We start from the raw sequence: 13,884 nt of genomic DNA, 5'->3' as shown, positions 1-13,884 counted from the left end.
TTTTCTCCGCCATCTTGGTCTGTATTTTCCGAACGGTGTTGCTATAATAAATGACAAAATTTACCTACACGAATGAAATAGCGATCATAAAAATCTTTCATTTACGTTTACAGCTAAAAACAGTGGTTGTTTACAACATAAAATGCTATACTTAGATTTTAAATAGGCATTTTTCATACGAAAATATAATTCCCAGCAGCATTTTGTTGGGGCTAACGTAAAATTTACCCCTATTTTATGGAGTGACAACATTTAGTTTTACATTTCGTGGTGCAATTATTTGAATGTAGCGCAGGGAATTATGATTTTTTTTGCTGATTCACCAGCTCAGCTAAGTTTACTTGCGCAAGGTTTATCAACAAAAACAGTATTACCTAATATTTTATTATTGTATAATATTTTAAAGAGGAAGGTATTATATATTGATAATATAATCAGCTGTAAATGTGACCCAAACACGTCGTGTAACGTAAATAAATTTATTGCGACCATCCTCCCCTTATCTCCAAAACTATACCTATCTATTGAGCTTAAAATTTTGAAAAAATACAGAAAATAAGTACCTAAGTAGTTCTTTACTTATAGATTACCTACTGGGAAACCTTTAAGAAATCTATGGCCCTAACGAATAATAATTATACTTAGGTCCACGGTCCTAACATGGTAAATGACTTTAATAACTAGATTCAGGCGTCGCGGCGCAAGACCGGGGCGTGTGGAAGTTCCTATAAGAAACCGTCGTCAGTGGACGTCTGTTGGTTGATAATGATGATAATGATGAACCTCGCGGTTTCACAAATGTTGTCTTCAGCAATGTCCCGCTTTGTTCCCGCCAGAGGCAATTTGAAATTTGTAATTTCTAAAATGGCTTTAGTCTAGTCAGCTAGGTGATTCGCTAACTCAGTGTCTAACACAGAATGATAACCACCGAGGTTGGTTGGTTCTACATTACTGCTTCACTGGGTGGTAGTAAAATATTTTTTCGTAGAAAACCTTCAACGGATTAAAAAATGAGCTCGGTGGCTATCGTTCAGTGTTAGACACTGAGTTAGAGAATCACCCCACATGGTGGGAGGCTTTAGAAGTGGCTAGCTACCGCTCAGGTAGGGTGCCGCATTGCCAGGCGCTTTATAGAGCCGGTACGATACCGCGTATAAAACAGAAAACATGTTGTATATGGGTTTAATAAAAATTGCCAACGGAGGCACGGGCCTCCGTTGGGTTAGCACTTAGCTCGCTTCCAATACTGCATCATTACTTATCATCAAGTGAGTTCACAGTTATGGGCTTAACTTGTAAATTGTACCTATCTGTAGGTACATAGCATATGTAACTTTTTTAAATCTGTAAGTTGTCAGCTAGCCTTATCTAATAAGTTAACTATACAAATAATGCCCGCTTGGAATGGTGCCAAGAATACTGGCTGCATTTCCGCGCTGGACAGCCAGACTGATCCGTTGGTAATAGGTATTTTAAATATCTGAATAAAATCGGTGTGAACTGTGAAACCACATCCGGAGTTGACTATTGAGGTTTTTATTATTCTTATTTTATGAAAATCTAACACTATAATTAATAAAGCCATATTCAATTAATAAAATACCTACCATGGTGCCATGGAGTCTTAGTGGTTAAAAAAATTTACGAGACATTTCACGGCGATTAATAGCCTCATCTGGTGACAGAAGGGCTGGCTCATTTCTTGCGCAAAGGATTAGCCTGGCTGTCCAGTGCGGAAATGCAGCCAGTATTCTTGGCACCATTCCACGAGGACATGATTTGTATAGTAATTAGATAAGGTTAGCTTTATGTTTTTAGGTAGGTATCTACTGAAATAAGAAATTTTAAAATGTTAATTTCAGATCGAATTGTTTTGTTATCAAACAAACAAGTTCTTGTTTCTTCTGTGAACAAAAAAATTACAGAGAAAAAGCTATAATTTTTATAAATAATTTTTATTATACCTTATAGATATTATTTCTCTTATTCACGTGCAAAAATATAATTACATCTTTAGCATTATAAAGCACAATAAACTTTCTTTCGAGGAACTGATGTCATTACTTTGCTTTTCTTAATCTTATCACCTTTTACCATTATCACAAACAAAATATTTCACAACATCAACAAATACAAACTAATACAAACAAGTATGGAATGCACTTTAATTATATTTGATTTATTTCTTTGTTCTTGCGGCCTTTCATCCTGACCTCCATGGTCTTTCCATCGTGCCTTTTCTTGGTTCGACCCGAACAATTTACCAAATTTGTATTCAGCGCACTGTACGGTAACCATCGGTGGTATACCAAGGAATAGTAATCTCGAACTTGTCTTCTTCAAAACTGTTGAACCTCTCAATTCTTCTAGTTCCCTACCATTTATATACCAGCGCAGTTCGGTATCTGGAGCTCCTCTACAGTATGCCTTCATGTCGTCCCCTTCTCCGAATTCTTCAGCTAACCCGTCGAGGATCGGTTTCCTATGCACATGCCCGTGAACTTCCATATACGCTTTTCGGGTAGCAAATCTGTAAGGCGGTACATCTCTTTCGATATCACATCTGTACAATCCAGTAGCGTCTTCCGTCAATGCGCCTAGTTTGAGGCGGCAAGCTGTCGGTCCGCAGGCGACGAGTTCGACTCTCCCAACTCCGAGGATAGGAAAGGATCTCGTGCTCGGTGCTGATCCAGGCTTGTACCGGAAAAATTCATTGGAGCCTTTAAACCAGTTGAGTAAAGTGAAGTTGGCGTCGTATCTGCACTCGATTTCGACGTCTTCTAGCCCGGGGGGTACGATTTCGGGGACTATGAGGTGGGTAATGTTGAAAGGCCGTGCCTCAGCGAAGATGCTCGTTAGAAACACGAGCGCAATCACCAGCATGGCGTCTGGACGCGCGCGCGCACGACACTGTTCCCTGCCGATCTGACGCGTCCTTAATTAAACAGTTTATTAAACTCCAACACTTAACCGTTCAACGGATCCCTCGGGATTAAGTTTAAGGGGATTTTTTTCTCGATTCTAACAAATTGATAGACAAACGTGTAATTAGGTTTTCGCTAGGGGACAGGGGTGGTATTTAATTTGGGCGGATATCTTTTGAGCAATTAGTTCTGGAGTGCTCCAGTCATCATAATTGTCAGGATTAAATTAACTTTTATGAGAATTGAGTGGAATTTTGTAATGTCTCCGAGACCCTTGATACATTTTGTTACATTGATATGTCAAATAATTGAGGCCGAGATACTTGATAAAGTTTTATCTTGAAAATTCAGTCTATTTATGATCAGTTTCCGAATCATTATCCATAGGTATCGTGTCTAATCCATTATTTTATAATAATTACTAACTTAAGTACTGATTTAAATAGGTTAGTGTTTTGTAGATTAAAGTGGATGGAAACTGGAAGCCTCAATAGCTCAACCGGTAAAAGGAGGACTGGACTTGGACTGGACTGCTTTGGACTGAAAACCGAAAGGTCGACGTTTCAAACCCCGCCCGTTGCGCTATTGTCGTACCTACTCCTAGCACAAGCCTCACGCTTAGTTGGAGAGGAAAGGGGAATATTAGTCATTTAACATGGCTAATATTCTTTAAAAAAAAAACTGTTCAAACTTAGACAAGTAAGTATCCGAAATTCATGGATATATAAGTAGTATGAATTTCGGAAGATATTCAATATTCGCGTCCTTTGCTATAAGTTAATATGACGTATAATTAACTAAGTACCTAGTTAATATAACGTGTAACTAGTACACTTAACTAGTTTAGAAACAAACAAAATTCATGAGAAATGTAACATGGCTACAGAGAGCAGCGGAGGGTTGAAGGTGCCGGCTCCTTGTAAAATTACACACAAAATGTGTCATCAATTTCGCGAGCTAGATTGATCTAATCTGTTGAATAACTGCTTACTTGGATACAAGCCGACATTGTACCTACCTACTCTTGTTTCCGCTCACTGATTTTGACAAACAATATATTATATTCTTCTTGAAATGAAAATGGAATGATCTGGACGCTTTATTGTTACAATAAAAAAGGAACCTCTGTGCAAGATTGCAGCTTTCTAGGTCCAAGAGGTTGGTCTGGGCATTGATGAGTTAGTGAGTGAGTCGGAACTCGGAACTTCTCTATTTTGCGCTTATATTCTAGGAGGGATAGGGAAGCGGCGCGGCCTTTCGACGGCTCTCGTGTAACTCTATCTTTTATGAGAGAGAGAGGGAGAAAGAGATAGAGGAGAGTCAAAGCACGATAGAAAGAGGCATCTATTAAATTTTAAGCCGCAGCGCAGTGCTAGCTGATTTACATCTGATTACGTCGCGTCGTAACTTACTAACTTACATAGCAACTCGTGTTACGACTTACGGGTCGTAAGTCGTAATACGAGTCGACAAACGAGCTGGCGGGTCACCTGATGTTAAGAGATTACCGCCGCCCATGAACATGAACAACACCAGAGAAACCGCCAATGCGTTGCCGGCCTTTCAGGAATTTGTTGGTCCGCCCCTTGAATACCCCCTGTTCAATAAGACGTATCATGTGATCTGTTCCTCTCTTTTCAAAGATGTTAGGGTTAGGCTGGGGTCGCTGGAGTGTGCCCACGCGTCTCGGAAGCAAGACATTACAATTTTATTAGCGGTAATACCCTCAAGTGTTATCAGTCTAATTGAATAATGCATCGCCATGCTGACCGCGGGTTTATTATGATAAAACAATAGGCCTACACGCGGTTCTGTTTGTCATTTGATCTCCTACAGCAAAAAGAAAAGTCCTGACTCACTCACTGATTCATCAACGCTCAGCCCAAATCCTTGGTCCTAGAAAATTGAAACTTTGCACACAGCTTTTTTATAGGTAATGTACTTAGATAAGGTATAAGGTCGGATTTTTCGAAATTCTCACAGGAGCAAGCCGTGGGCATGTCGCTATAGTACGAGTAGGTACGGAATATAAATATTATTTCTTTGAGGGACGCATATCAGTCGATTTTTTTTACGTTGCTTCAATGCTCAGTCCAGGCAATGTTCAGCATTTGCCTCTAGGCACCACATCTCGAAGGTATTTACTCTCTTGCAGTCAGCAGCCTTGTCACAACTACATAAAGTAAGATGGAAAACGTGAACCAACCAGGCGTAACAACTCTGCTATCGACCATCTTTGTCTATGGAAAACACTTCAGTAGTTACTTTCGGTCTCATAGCTAGGAAAGACGTGTATGGTTCAGAATGTTGGGCGGTAAAAGGGACAGATGAAAGACGAGATATGTGGTGTGACAAGGGTGGATAAGATAAGGAATGAATATATAAGGGGAAGTTTGAAAGTAGCGCCAGTGGTAGAAAGTATGAGGGGTAGAATAGGCTGGCATGGTATGGGCATATAATGCGGAGGGAAGAAAGCCATGTCACTAAAAGAATGTTAAATATGCATGTGGAAGGAAAAAAGAGGAGAGGACGACCAAAGAAAAGAGGATATGCGTGTAAAAGAGGTGGATAATACGTTGACGGATGACAGAAGTGAGTGGAAGAAAAATACATGTTGTGCCGACCCCACGTAGCGTGGGATAAGGTAAGGAAGAAGAAGAGCTCGGAAAGACGCGAACAGCTTATTAAAGCTCACTCAGAGGGAAGGTTGAAGGTAAGGAAGATCACCAGTGATCAATTAATCACCAATGATTATAAGAGTCACATTAGGTAAGTATACCTACCTAAGTACTTTCTTAGTCTAGAGACAGACGAATTCTTCCATATTGTTAAGCATGTTGAGCTGTCGAGTGACTCGAAGGTAGGTTTTGTCAGTTGTTATAGCCGGATACATTCGAGTGTAGAATCATCGCGGAATTGACTTTAATGATGCTTTTTAATGAAGTTAATGCCTGTATCCTGATAGGTAGGAGGTACAAAATATGAAACCAATTTCTACGAAGATCATTATATTATCAACCGATAGACGTCCAGTGCTGGACATAGGTCTCTTGTAGGGACTTCTGCACACACGGTCTTGCGCCGCCTATCTAGCGGCTCCCTGTGACACGTTTGATGTCGTCAAAACGTCACATAGGTGTGAGTAACAGAGACAAGACAACGTTCTACAAAGCCGAAATCTCATTCTAAAGGTCGATGTACAATATTTCTTGCCGGCTACCGTAGGTGCCATCTACCAATTTGGGTACATTGTTATATTGTGTGCTCTTCTCAGACCTGGGCGCGTTTGGAACCCTCGTTTAGTTTTAAGTTTGCGTAATAATTATCACCACTATATCTTACAAATCCAACAACTGACAATCAAAAAGTCTAATTTATTACCTAGGTATTTTGAATAATTTTTTTTGCACCTACAGCTTAAAGCTGGGTCTAAAAACTTGAAAGTTTGCACTAGGTTCAGCTTCCCATTAAGGAAGGATTTTCAGAAAATTCACCCGAGCGAAGCTTGGCTGGGCAAATCTAATCTGGCAAAGCTTAGATATAGGTCGGACTAGTTTCGTAACTATGTGAAAGATTACCTACCTACCTGAGTCCTGACTAAAAAACTAATAATTGAAATACCTACCTATTATCAATTTGCAACATTTTAGGTGACTCAGTGTAATGTAACATATGTAAATTGAATGTGATTTGCCGGATTTCTCATAAGAACCATATTTTGTTCATAATATTAGTCACGAATTAGTCACTATAATAGCTAACTAGCTGATCCCCGCGGCTTCGCCCGCGTAGATTTAGGTTTTTAAAGATCCCGTATAGCCTATGTCACTCAGGAATAATGTAGCTTTCTACTGGTGAAAGAATTTTTAAAATCGGTTCAGTAGTTCTAAAGATTACCCCCTACAAACAAACTTAACGACATCGGGCCGTGCAGCAGAAATCGTAATATTTTAATTTCGCCATAACTTCAAAACCAAACGTCCAATTTTAATCATTCAAAGACCAAATATTATCTCCATAAACTGTTCTTAGGGCCGGTTGTTTCAACAAACTTTGACGGACACGTAACCTTTAAATATGGCGCTAACGAACGTAAGTAAAGAAAAAGCGTTGATTCAGCATCTATTAGCGCTAACGTTCGTTAAAAAGTTACGTTTACGTTAACCGGTGCTGGCGCCATTGGTGATCGTCAAATCAGTTCGTAACTTCATACTTCTTACAAACGTAATATTTTATTTACAAATTATAATGGAATCAATTTAATTCAAAGCTTTTAATGGTAGTTTTTTAGAAGATGAAAGAGAGTTTGTAAGAAAGAAAAAGTGTTTAAAATGCGAAGTAGCAATATTAATAACTATTTATATAATTTAATATACTTAAAATGAAATAAAAAAAGGATACGGAGAAGTAAGTTAATTTTTAGGGTTAGTTTCGCAACCAAAATAACAATGACGAACAGTTTTTTGTACAATGAAGCAACGCACTTAAATTAACAGATGTTAAAGTCTGTTACGTCTGTTAAATTTTAACGAACGAATCTTACGAAGACCAATGGTTTGAAACAACCGGCCCTTAGTGATGAAATCATTTATTTTGATAAGGATTAATAGCATGAGTAAAATAAACGCGTTTAAATGTAGTCCAAAAAAAATTCAAGATTTTTAAATAAAAAAATGGTTGCTGTGCCTCACTCGACATAGATGGGTATAGTGTGTCGCGGACTTTTTTGTAGATATTTATAAGATCTACAATTAATTAGAACATTTTATGGTTCTATCTTTTATAGTTTAGGCAGCGTACGCAAAATAAGTAACTTTTCTGGTTGATTTTTTACACCTTGTGTCCGAAAAACCCAAATATCTTACGGAACCCTATTTTTTTCCAAAATAAAATATAGCCTATGTTACTCGTGGATAATGTAGCTTTCGAATGGTGAAAGAATTTTTAAAATCGGTCCAGTAGTTTTTGAGCCTATTCAGTACAAACAAACAAACAAACAAACAAAGTTTTCCTCTTTATAATATTACAAACAAACAAACAAAGTTTTCCTCTTTATAATATTAATATTATATAAGTGTAGATGTAGATATATAGTGTACATAAAAAAATGAGGACAACTCCATCTGACAAAGTTTCTTTAAACCTTTTCAACAACGAAAAGAAAAGCTTCTATCTTCTATAATACGTAGTTCAAACAGCTCATTCTAGATGGCGCTGGACATGAAAATACACACATGGGTAAAGATTAGATTTTGTACCTAGACGAGAGGGCGCGCATATATGCGGCTAGTAACTAGTTGCGGTGCGTTTTAAGTTCCGTAATAAATTGGAATTTACTACGGAAATCATGTCGCAACGGAGCAACGGATTGACGTGATGTTTTGCATGGGTATAGTTTAACACTACATACATACATAGGCTACCTACTTTTTATCCCGGAAAATCAAAGAGTTCCCACGGGATCTTTAAAAACCTATATCCACGCGTATGAAGTCGCGGTATGTCCTTTCCCGGGATGCAAGCTGTACCAAATTTCGTCAAAATCGGTTGAACGGATGGGCCGTGAAAGGCTAGCAGACAAACAGAAAGACACACTTTCGCATTTTTTTATATTAGTATAGAAGTATGAATAAGTTTCCAAACCAAGAGCAATAGAAAAATAAACAACTAATAAGTAGAGAAAACTCTGAGAAAGAAAACGTAAAAGCAGAAGCAATAAAAATCCGATAGGTACTAGGATAGCATGAAGAATAAAAGGTCCATACGCTGGCACAATTCGCGTAAGTGCTCGCTGAAAGTTGGTGCATTATATCCTCGTTAGTGTGTTGCGTTGTCAATTTGCGGCGATTTATGCCTGAACTACGCCCCCGCACTCGGCGGTGCGGCGCGCGGCGCTTCGGCCGTGAGGCGCAACTTGTCCTATGCTATTGCTGTTGCTTCCGTGCGCGAACTTTCAGTATTTATTTGTCGTGGTTTCCGTATAAACAATGCCGTAAATCTTGTAATTTGTACGCTATGTTCTAACTTCAAACTATGCACCATGTAATATTTTTACCGGGACCTTCATATTTTTGTCTAAACGAATCTTTTTTCAACTATTTAGGTATAATCCGACCTGCTGGGAAGTGATGATTGCAGCCTAAGACGGAGTGTGTTTGTCTAGAAGATGTCTATCTATTAGCTGGTTTTTCTTGGTAGGAAAGGCAACCCGAACGAGTGGTTAAGGCTGTTGACGTTTCAAAAGTTTATTTGAATAAAAAAAACCTTTCAGTTTCAGTCTCTATTAACTGAAAATCAATGATTTATTCACATTTTATGATAGAACTTTTGAATTAATTTTTTAAATGATTAATTCAATAGTTCAGCTTTTACAATTCAATGAAGTTTTATGTACAAAAACTACTTTTATTTTTAGAAAGCCACTGTCCCGACTACGAGTGTTTCAATTGTAAGTTTATCTATTCATTGTCAAGTGTAGAACAACGTTACGGCTTTAGGATGATAGCAAACGAGATAAAACAAGAAACGCTTTCTTTGCTTTCCAATTTAAAGTCCAACGTTTAGTAATTAACTAAAGAGACATCTTATTTTTTGTAAATTAAAAAGCTAACTTTCAAAGAGCAAATTCAATTTCAAACTACTATTTTGTGAGGCCATAATATATCTATCGTTGGTAAAAGAAATTTCATGTTTAATTAAAGCCATGGATGGTTTTCAAGTTAGAGAATATTGTGGCGAATCACGTGTGGTGGTACCACAATATTCTCCCTAACCTACAGGTTAGGGACATAAAGAATACCCCGGAATATATTTTAGGCATCCATTAAACTCATCAGACTATAGGATTTGTATCAATCAACTACGTAATCGTTAGTCGACAGGATTAGCAGAGAGTTTTTAATTTTTATCTGGGGTTTTGTAATGCAATCATCAGCTATCGCATTTGACGATAGGTTATCCGTCAGTCGTCGCAGTGTCATGGCAATATTCTTCTTAGTTCATTCCAAAAAAACATAGTTTGGCTATCATAATAATGTGTCAAAAACTCGTGAAACATTTAATGAAATTTTGTTTAATACACACGTTAGGGAGATCTGTGGTTTTCTTGATTTCTGTTAAAAATGTGTAGTTTAAAACTTAAACGGGCTGAATGATTTAAATAAAAATCTTTGAGCCCTTCAAACTACACATTTTTACGGAAATCTGGCAAACCGGATATTCGTTTCTAGAACGTGTCTTTAAATAAAACCTAATACGCATCGATATGAATGACAAGATAATATGGTCAAGCGAACAAAATTTTTCACGGTTTATGAACCAAATAAATCAGCGCCACCTCTTAGATACTAATGAAAGACCCGTTTGAAATTCAGACGTCACTGAGGTTGCATGGTGCTAAAGTACCACTGAGTCGGTGTCATTTTGTTTGTTCAGTAACCCTGTCCATACGATTTAATATATAAGTCAATGTAACTACGTTTGTATGGAAAGCGCTGGGCGTTTGTAGGAAGCCTTGTTTCTTTGGTGGATGCCACTGCCAAGTTAGCCCATATAAATGGAAATGAAGCGACTGAAATCTCGTTTTTATACGATGTTTTCAATTTAGCGGCACTTTGATCGTAGTTCGCCAACTTGGCTTGTTTTGAACCGACCGCCGCGACTGCACTGTTTATTAGAGCATTATTATGGCTGGCTACTATGTACTACAAGGTGTTAGATAATGGAGTACACCTTAATTTTAGAGTATTCACATCCTTTTCTTACTAATGTAATATGAAAAGGATACAGTTTGACAGTTTTAAATTTAATTTAGAGCTGTCAAACCTCGTGACTTTAGCTGCCAATCGCGAGACTATTTTTTACCAAGATATATATATTTTTTTTTTAGAAGAATATTAGCCATGTTAAATGACTAATATTCCCCTTTCCTCTCCAATCGTCAGGCTTGTGCTAGGAGTAGGTACGACAATTATAGTGCAACGGGCGGGGTTTGAACCGTCGACCTTTCGGTTTTCAGTCCACTCCTATACCGGTTGAGCTATTGAGGCTCTAAATTATCAGCAGACTGTCTTACACGATGTTATCTCGATTTAGTACCACATGCTGCTTACAATTGACCGCAATTGTTTCGAATTGTTCCATACCGCAATGTCATTTCTAATATTGTAGAGTGAGTGAGACAGAAACTCCTGCGCTCCGCCTCTGGAAGGTGGGAAAGTCATTTGTGGGAATGAGTGTCATATTTTATAATAAAATTCCACAAGCAATTTTAGACTTGCCTTTACACAAGTTTAAAAAATGTGTTAAAAGTATGCTCCTAAAAAAAGCATATTATACAGTCGCAGACTATGTAAACGATAAAAAAGCTTGGATTTGACTCGCTCCAGCAATGCACGGGGCTGCAATGGCTTGTATAGTACGGTATAATAACATTGTAAATTGAAAAATTAAAAAGAGCAACCGCCGAGTTTCTGGCTGGTTCTTCTCGGTAGGAACGGCATTCCGAACCAGTGGTAAATTAAAACTACCTGACTATTCATAAGCACTTTTAAAAAGTTTACATGAATAAAAAAACATTCTATTCTATTCTATTCTAGAAAGTTTTCATATAATTGGTACGCGGTCGGCCTAAACAACGCGGTGTGCGTCCGACTGTTGGCCATACCTACCTGACCACACCAATCTAATTTTTTCGTCACTTCGGTTTTGTGGGCGTGGATTTTTAGCTCTAGAGTCTATCATTATACGTCGATGGTTTAGAGTGGTGTAGAAGTTTTTGCTGGCAAGTATGACAGCGCGGCGTTCATACAAGCTCATCTGCGGAGTTCGTGAAACTTCACTACATGTGTGAAGAGCGCCTAAGAACCATGATATAGTGGGTGAACCTAGAACTAGATGTGCCTTTTGTTAGTTCTTAAAATTCCGTACAATGTTTTATGTTTATACCTAACTCGTATTTTTTTATTATCACTGTTAACTGTAAACCTACCTACATATATGTATAGATATACGTCTACACACGCCAAACTTCTGATATATTCAGACTATGACAGTTGTACCATGGTTGTACCTGAATAAAATCATGCTTACTTTGCTGAAACACACACTGATTTACTTTTAACTTCTTACTTTTAGCATAAAAGCTAAGCTACCTAAGCACTATACAACCACTGCCTTATAACAATATTACTAACTAAGCACCATTTTTCTTGTTAATCAACAGATTTCATGTTATATTTTTCTTAATAATTATATGAGCCCTTTCTGGAAACTAGGTTTCGAAAGGCATCTACTACCATAGGTACAAGGAATTAAAAGTATAACTGAAGATTGGTTTAGTTTATTTCCGTATAATAACCGCCGAGTTTCTTTCTAGTTCTTCTCGGTAGGAAAGGCATTCCGAACCAGTGGTAGATGCATCCGACTATTCGAAAGTAGGTACTTGTAAAAGTTTATTCGAATAAAAAAAAAGATTTTTATTTATTTTATTTTTTATTTAAGTATTTCAGAGCTCTCTGATGTAGGTACCTATACTTTGTATAAGTCCCGAAAATTGCTATTGCGCTGGAACCATGTCTCATTTACATCGAAATGACGTCATTTTGACGTCAGCTGAAAAAAATATACCATCAGTTCCAAACTTCAGTCTAGTGCTGACGTCACATAAAATTAGCAATTTGCTGGACTTATACCTAGGTACTTATAATTTTGTATCTCAATGCCACTTCCAGTGTGCCACCCCAATGTAAGGTCCTTGTTATCCCCACACGGGATGAGTTGAGTATGAGCGGAACTTGGCCGACTGTTTGTAATTTTAAAGTAGAGAGTTACACACGGGCCTTTTATGAGTTTTGTTGCGCGACTCCTCTCCCCACTTCAACCATAAAGCCTTGAACACACACAACGCGCGACGGTACCCGCGGCACGACGACTGCTTATATATAACGCGAAAAAAGAAATAAAAATAAAAATAGCTAACAAAAAAGCAGGCAGGTCACCTAATGTTAAGTGATAACCGCCACCCATGGACATTTGCAGCACTAGAAGAACCGCCAATGCGTTACCGCCTTTTCGAAATTTGAAGAATGATGCAGCAACGGTGGTCTCCAGGTTAACGGATTCAATGGCCACAGGAATTATTCTGGGGGATGGAAAGTCCTCATTTCTAAAGGCTGTAATGGCAGAAACTCGCAATGTGTACAACCACTGACGTGCACGATTTGACGCCATGAAGCTTTGAGTAATCCTTCCACAATCTTGCGACGTCGCGTCGCATCGCAAAAGTGACGTCGCACCTCAATGCGGTTCCCATGTAAATTCTCACGATACGATGTTTGTCGTGGAATTATACAATGCGAAATCGCACTGCAAGTATTGTGAAAGCATCTATTGTCTTGCAAAAAAGTCATTGTCATCATCTCCCATCGGTGGTATTTGAGTGCGTTCATTTTTTATAACAATTTCAAGTTTCAACTATATGCCACAGTAAATAAGTAAACTGATTTTAAAATAATTGCTGATTTTAAAGCTGATTATAAAATAGAAGCCACTCCTCTCAGTGAGTCGTCTTCAAAGAAGTATATTATAATAGCAAACATTGCCATGCAAGCTTTTCCCTTTCTGTCGCGCGTTCTGTATGTTGCTAGCCCAAAAGTAAACGATACTTCTACATAGCAGTGCACTCTCCGTGGTGTAATTACGAAGCGTTTTGCGGTTGTTTACTGTTTAAGCAATGTAGCTTAGCGATAGAATTTCTGTTGCTGCTAACTACGTAGGTACCTACTGTAGAATATCTAATGTTAAACAACCGCTCTATAGAGAACTTAATTATCATAATACGAGTAGGTATCTAGTAGGTAGATCATGTTGGAACGAGCGCCGCAATTATCTGCACACAAGTAGAGTCATAATACATGATAGTGTATTAAACTTACTGTCAAAATAGCTATGATACCTGTAC

At 38.1% G+C, this 13,884-nt stretch overlaps 1 protein-coding gene across 1 annotated transcript; it reads right to left on the bottom strand.

Moving 5' to 3' along the window:
- Positions 1 to 1,958: 1,958 nt before the first annotated feature.
- Positions 1,959 to 2,946, bottom strand: LOC117982051 (uncharacterized). The gene has a single exon (XM_034968329.2). The coding sequence runs from the start codon at positions 2,881 to 2,883 to the stop codon at positions 2,116 to 2,118; it is 768 nt and encodes a 255-aa protein (XP_034824220.1). The 5' UTR covers positions 2,884 to 2,946; the 3' UTR covers positions 1,959 to 2,115.
- Positions 2,947 to 13,884: the final 10,938 nt, after the last annotated feature.

Source organism: Maniola hyperantus, chromosome 5, assembly GCF_902806685.2.
Source record: "Maniola hyperantus chromosome 5, iAphHyp1.2, whole genome shotgun sequence".
Lineage (NCBI taxonomy): Eukaryota > Metazoa > Arthropoda > Insecta > Lepidoptera > Nymphalidae > Maniola > Maniola hyperantus.
Note: the sequence above shows the minus strand (reverse complement) of the source record. Positions and strands in the feature narration are given on the sequence as shown.

Excerpts from the sequence above, each read along its gene's own strand:
- LOC117982051 (XM_034968329.2), bottom strand. The coding sequence starts at position 2,883 with ATGCTGGTGATTGCGCTCGTGTTTCTAACGAGCATCTTCGCTGAGGCA.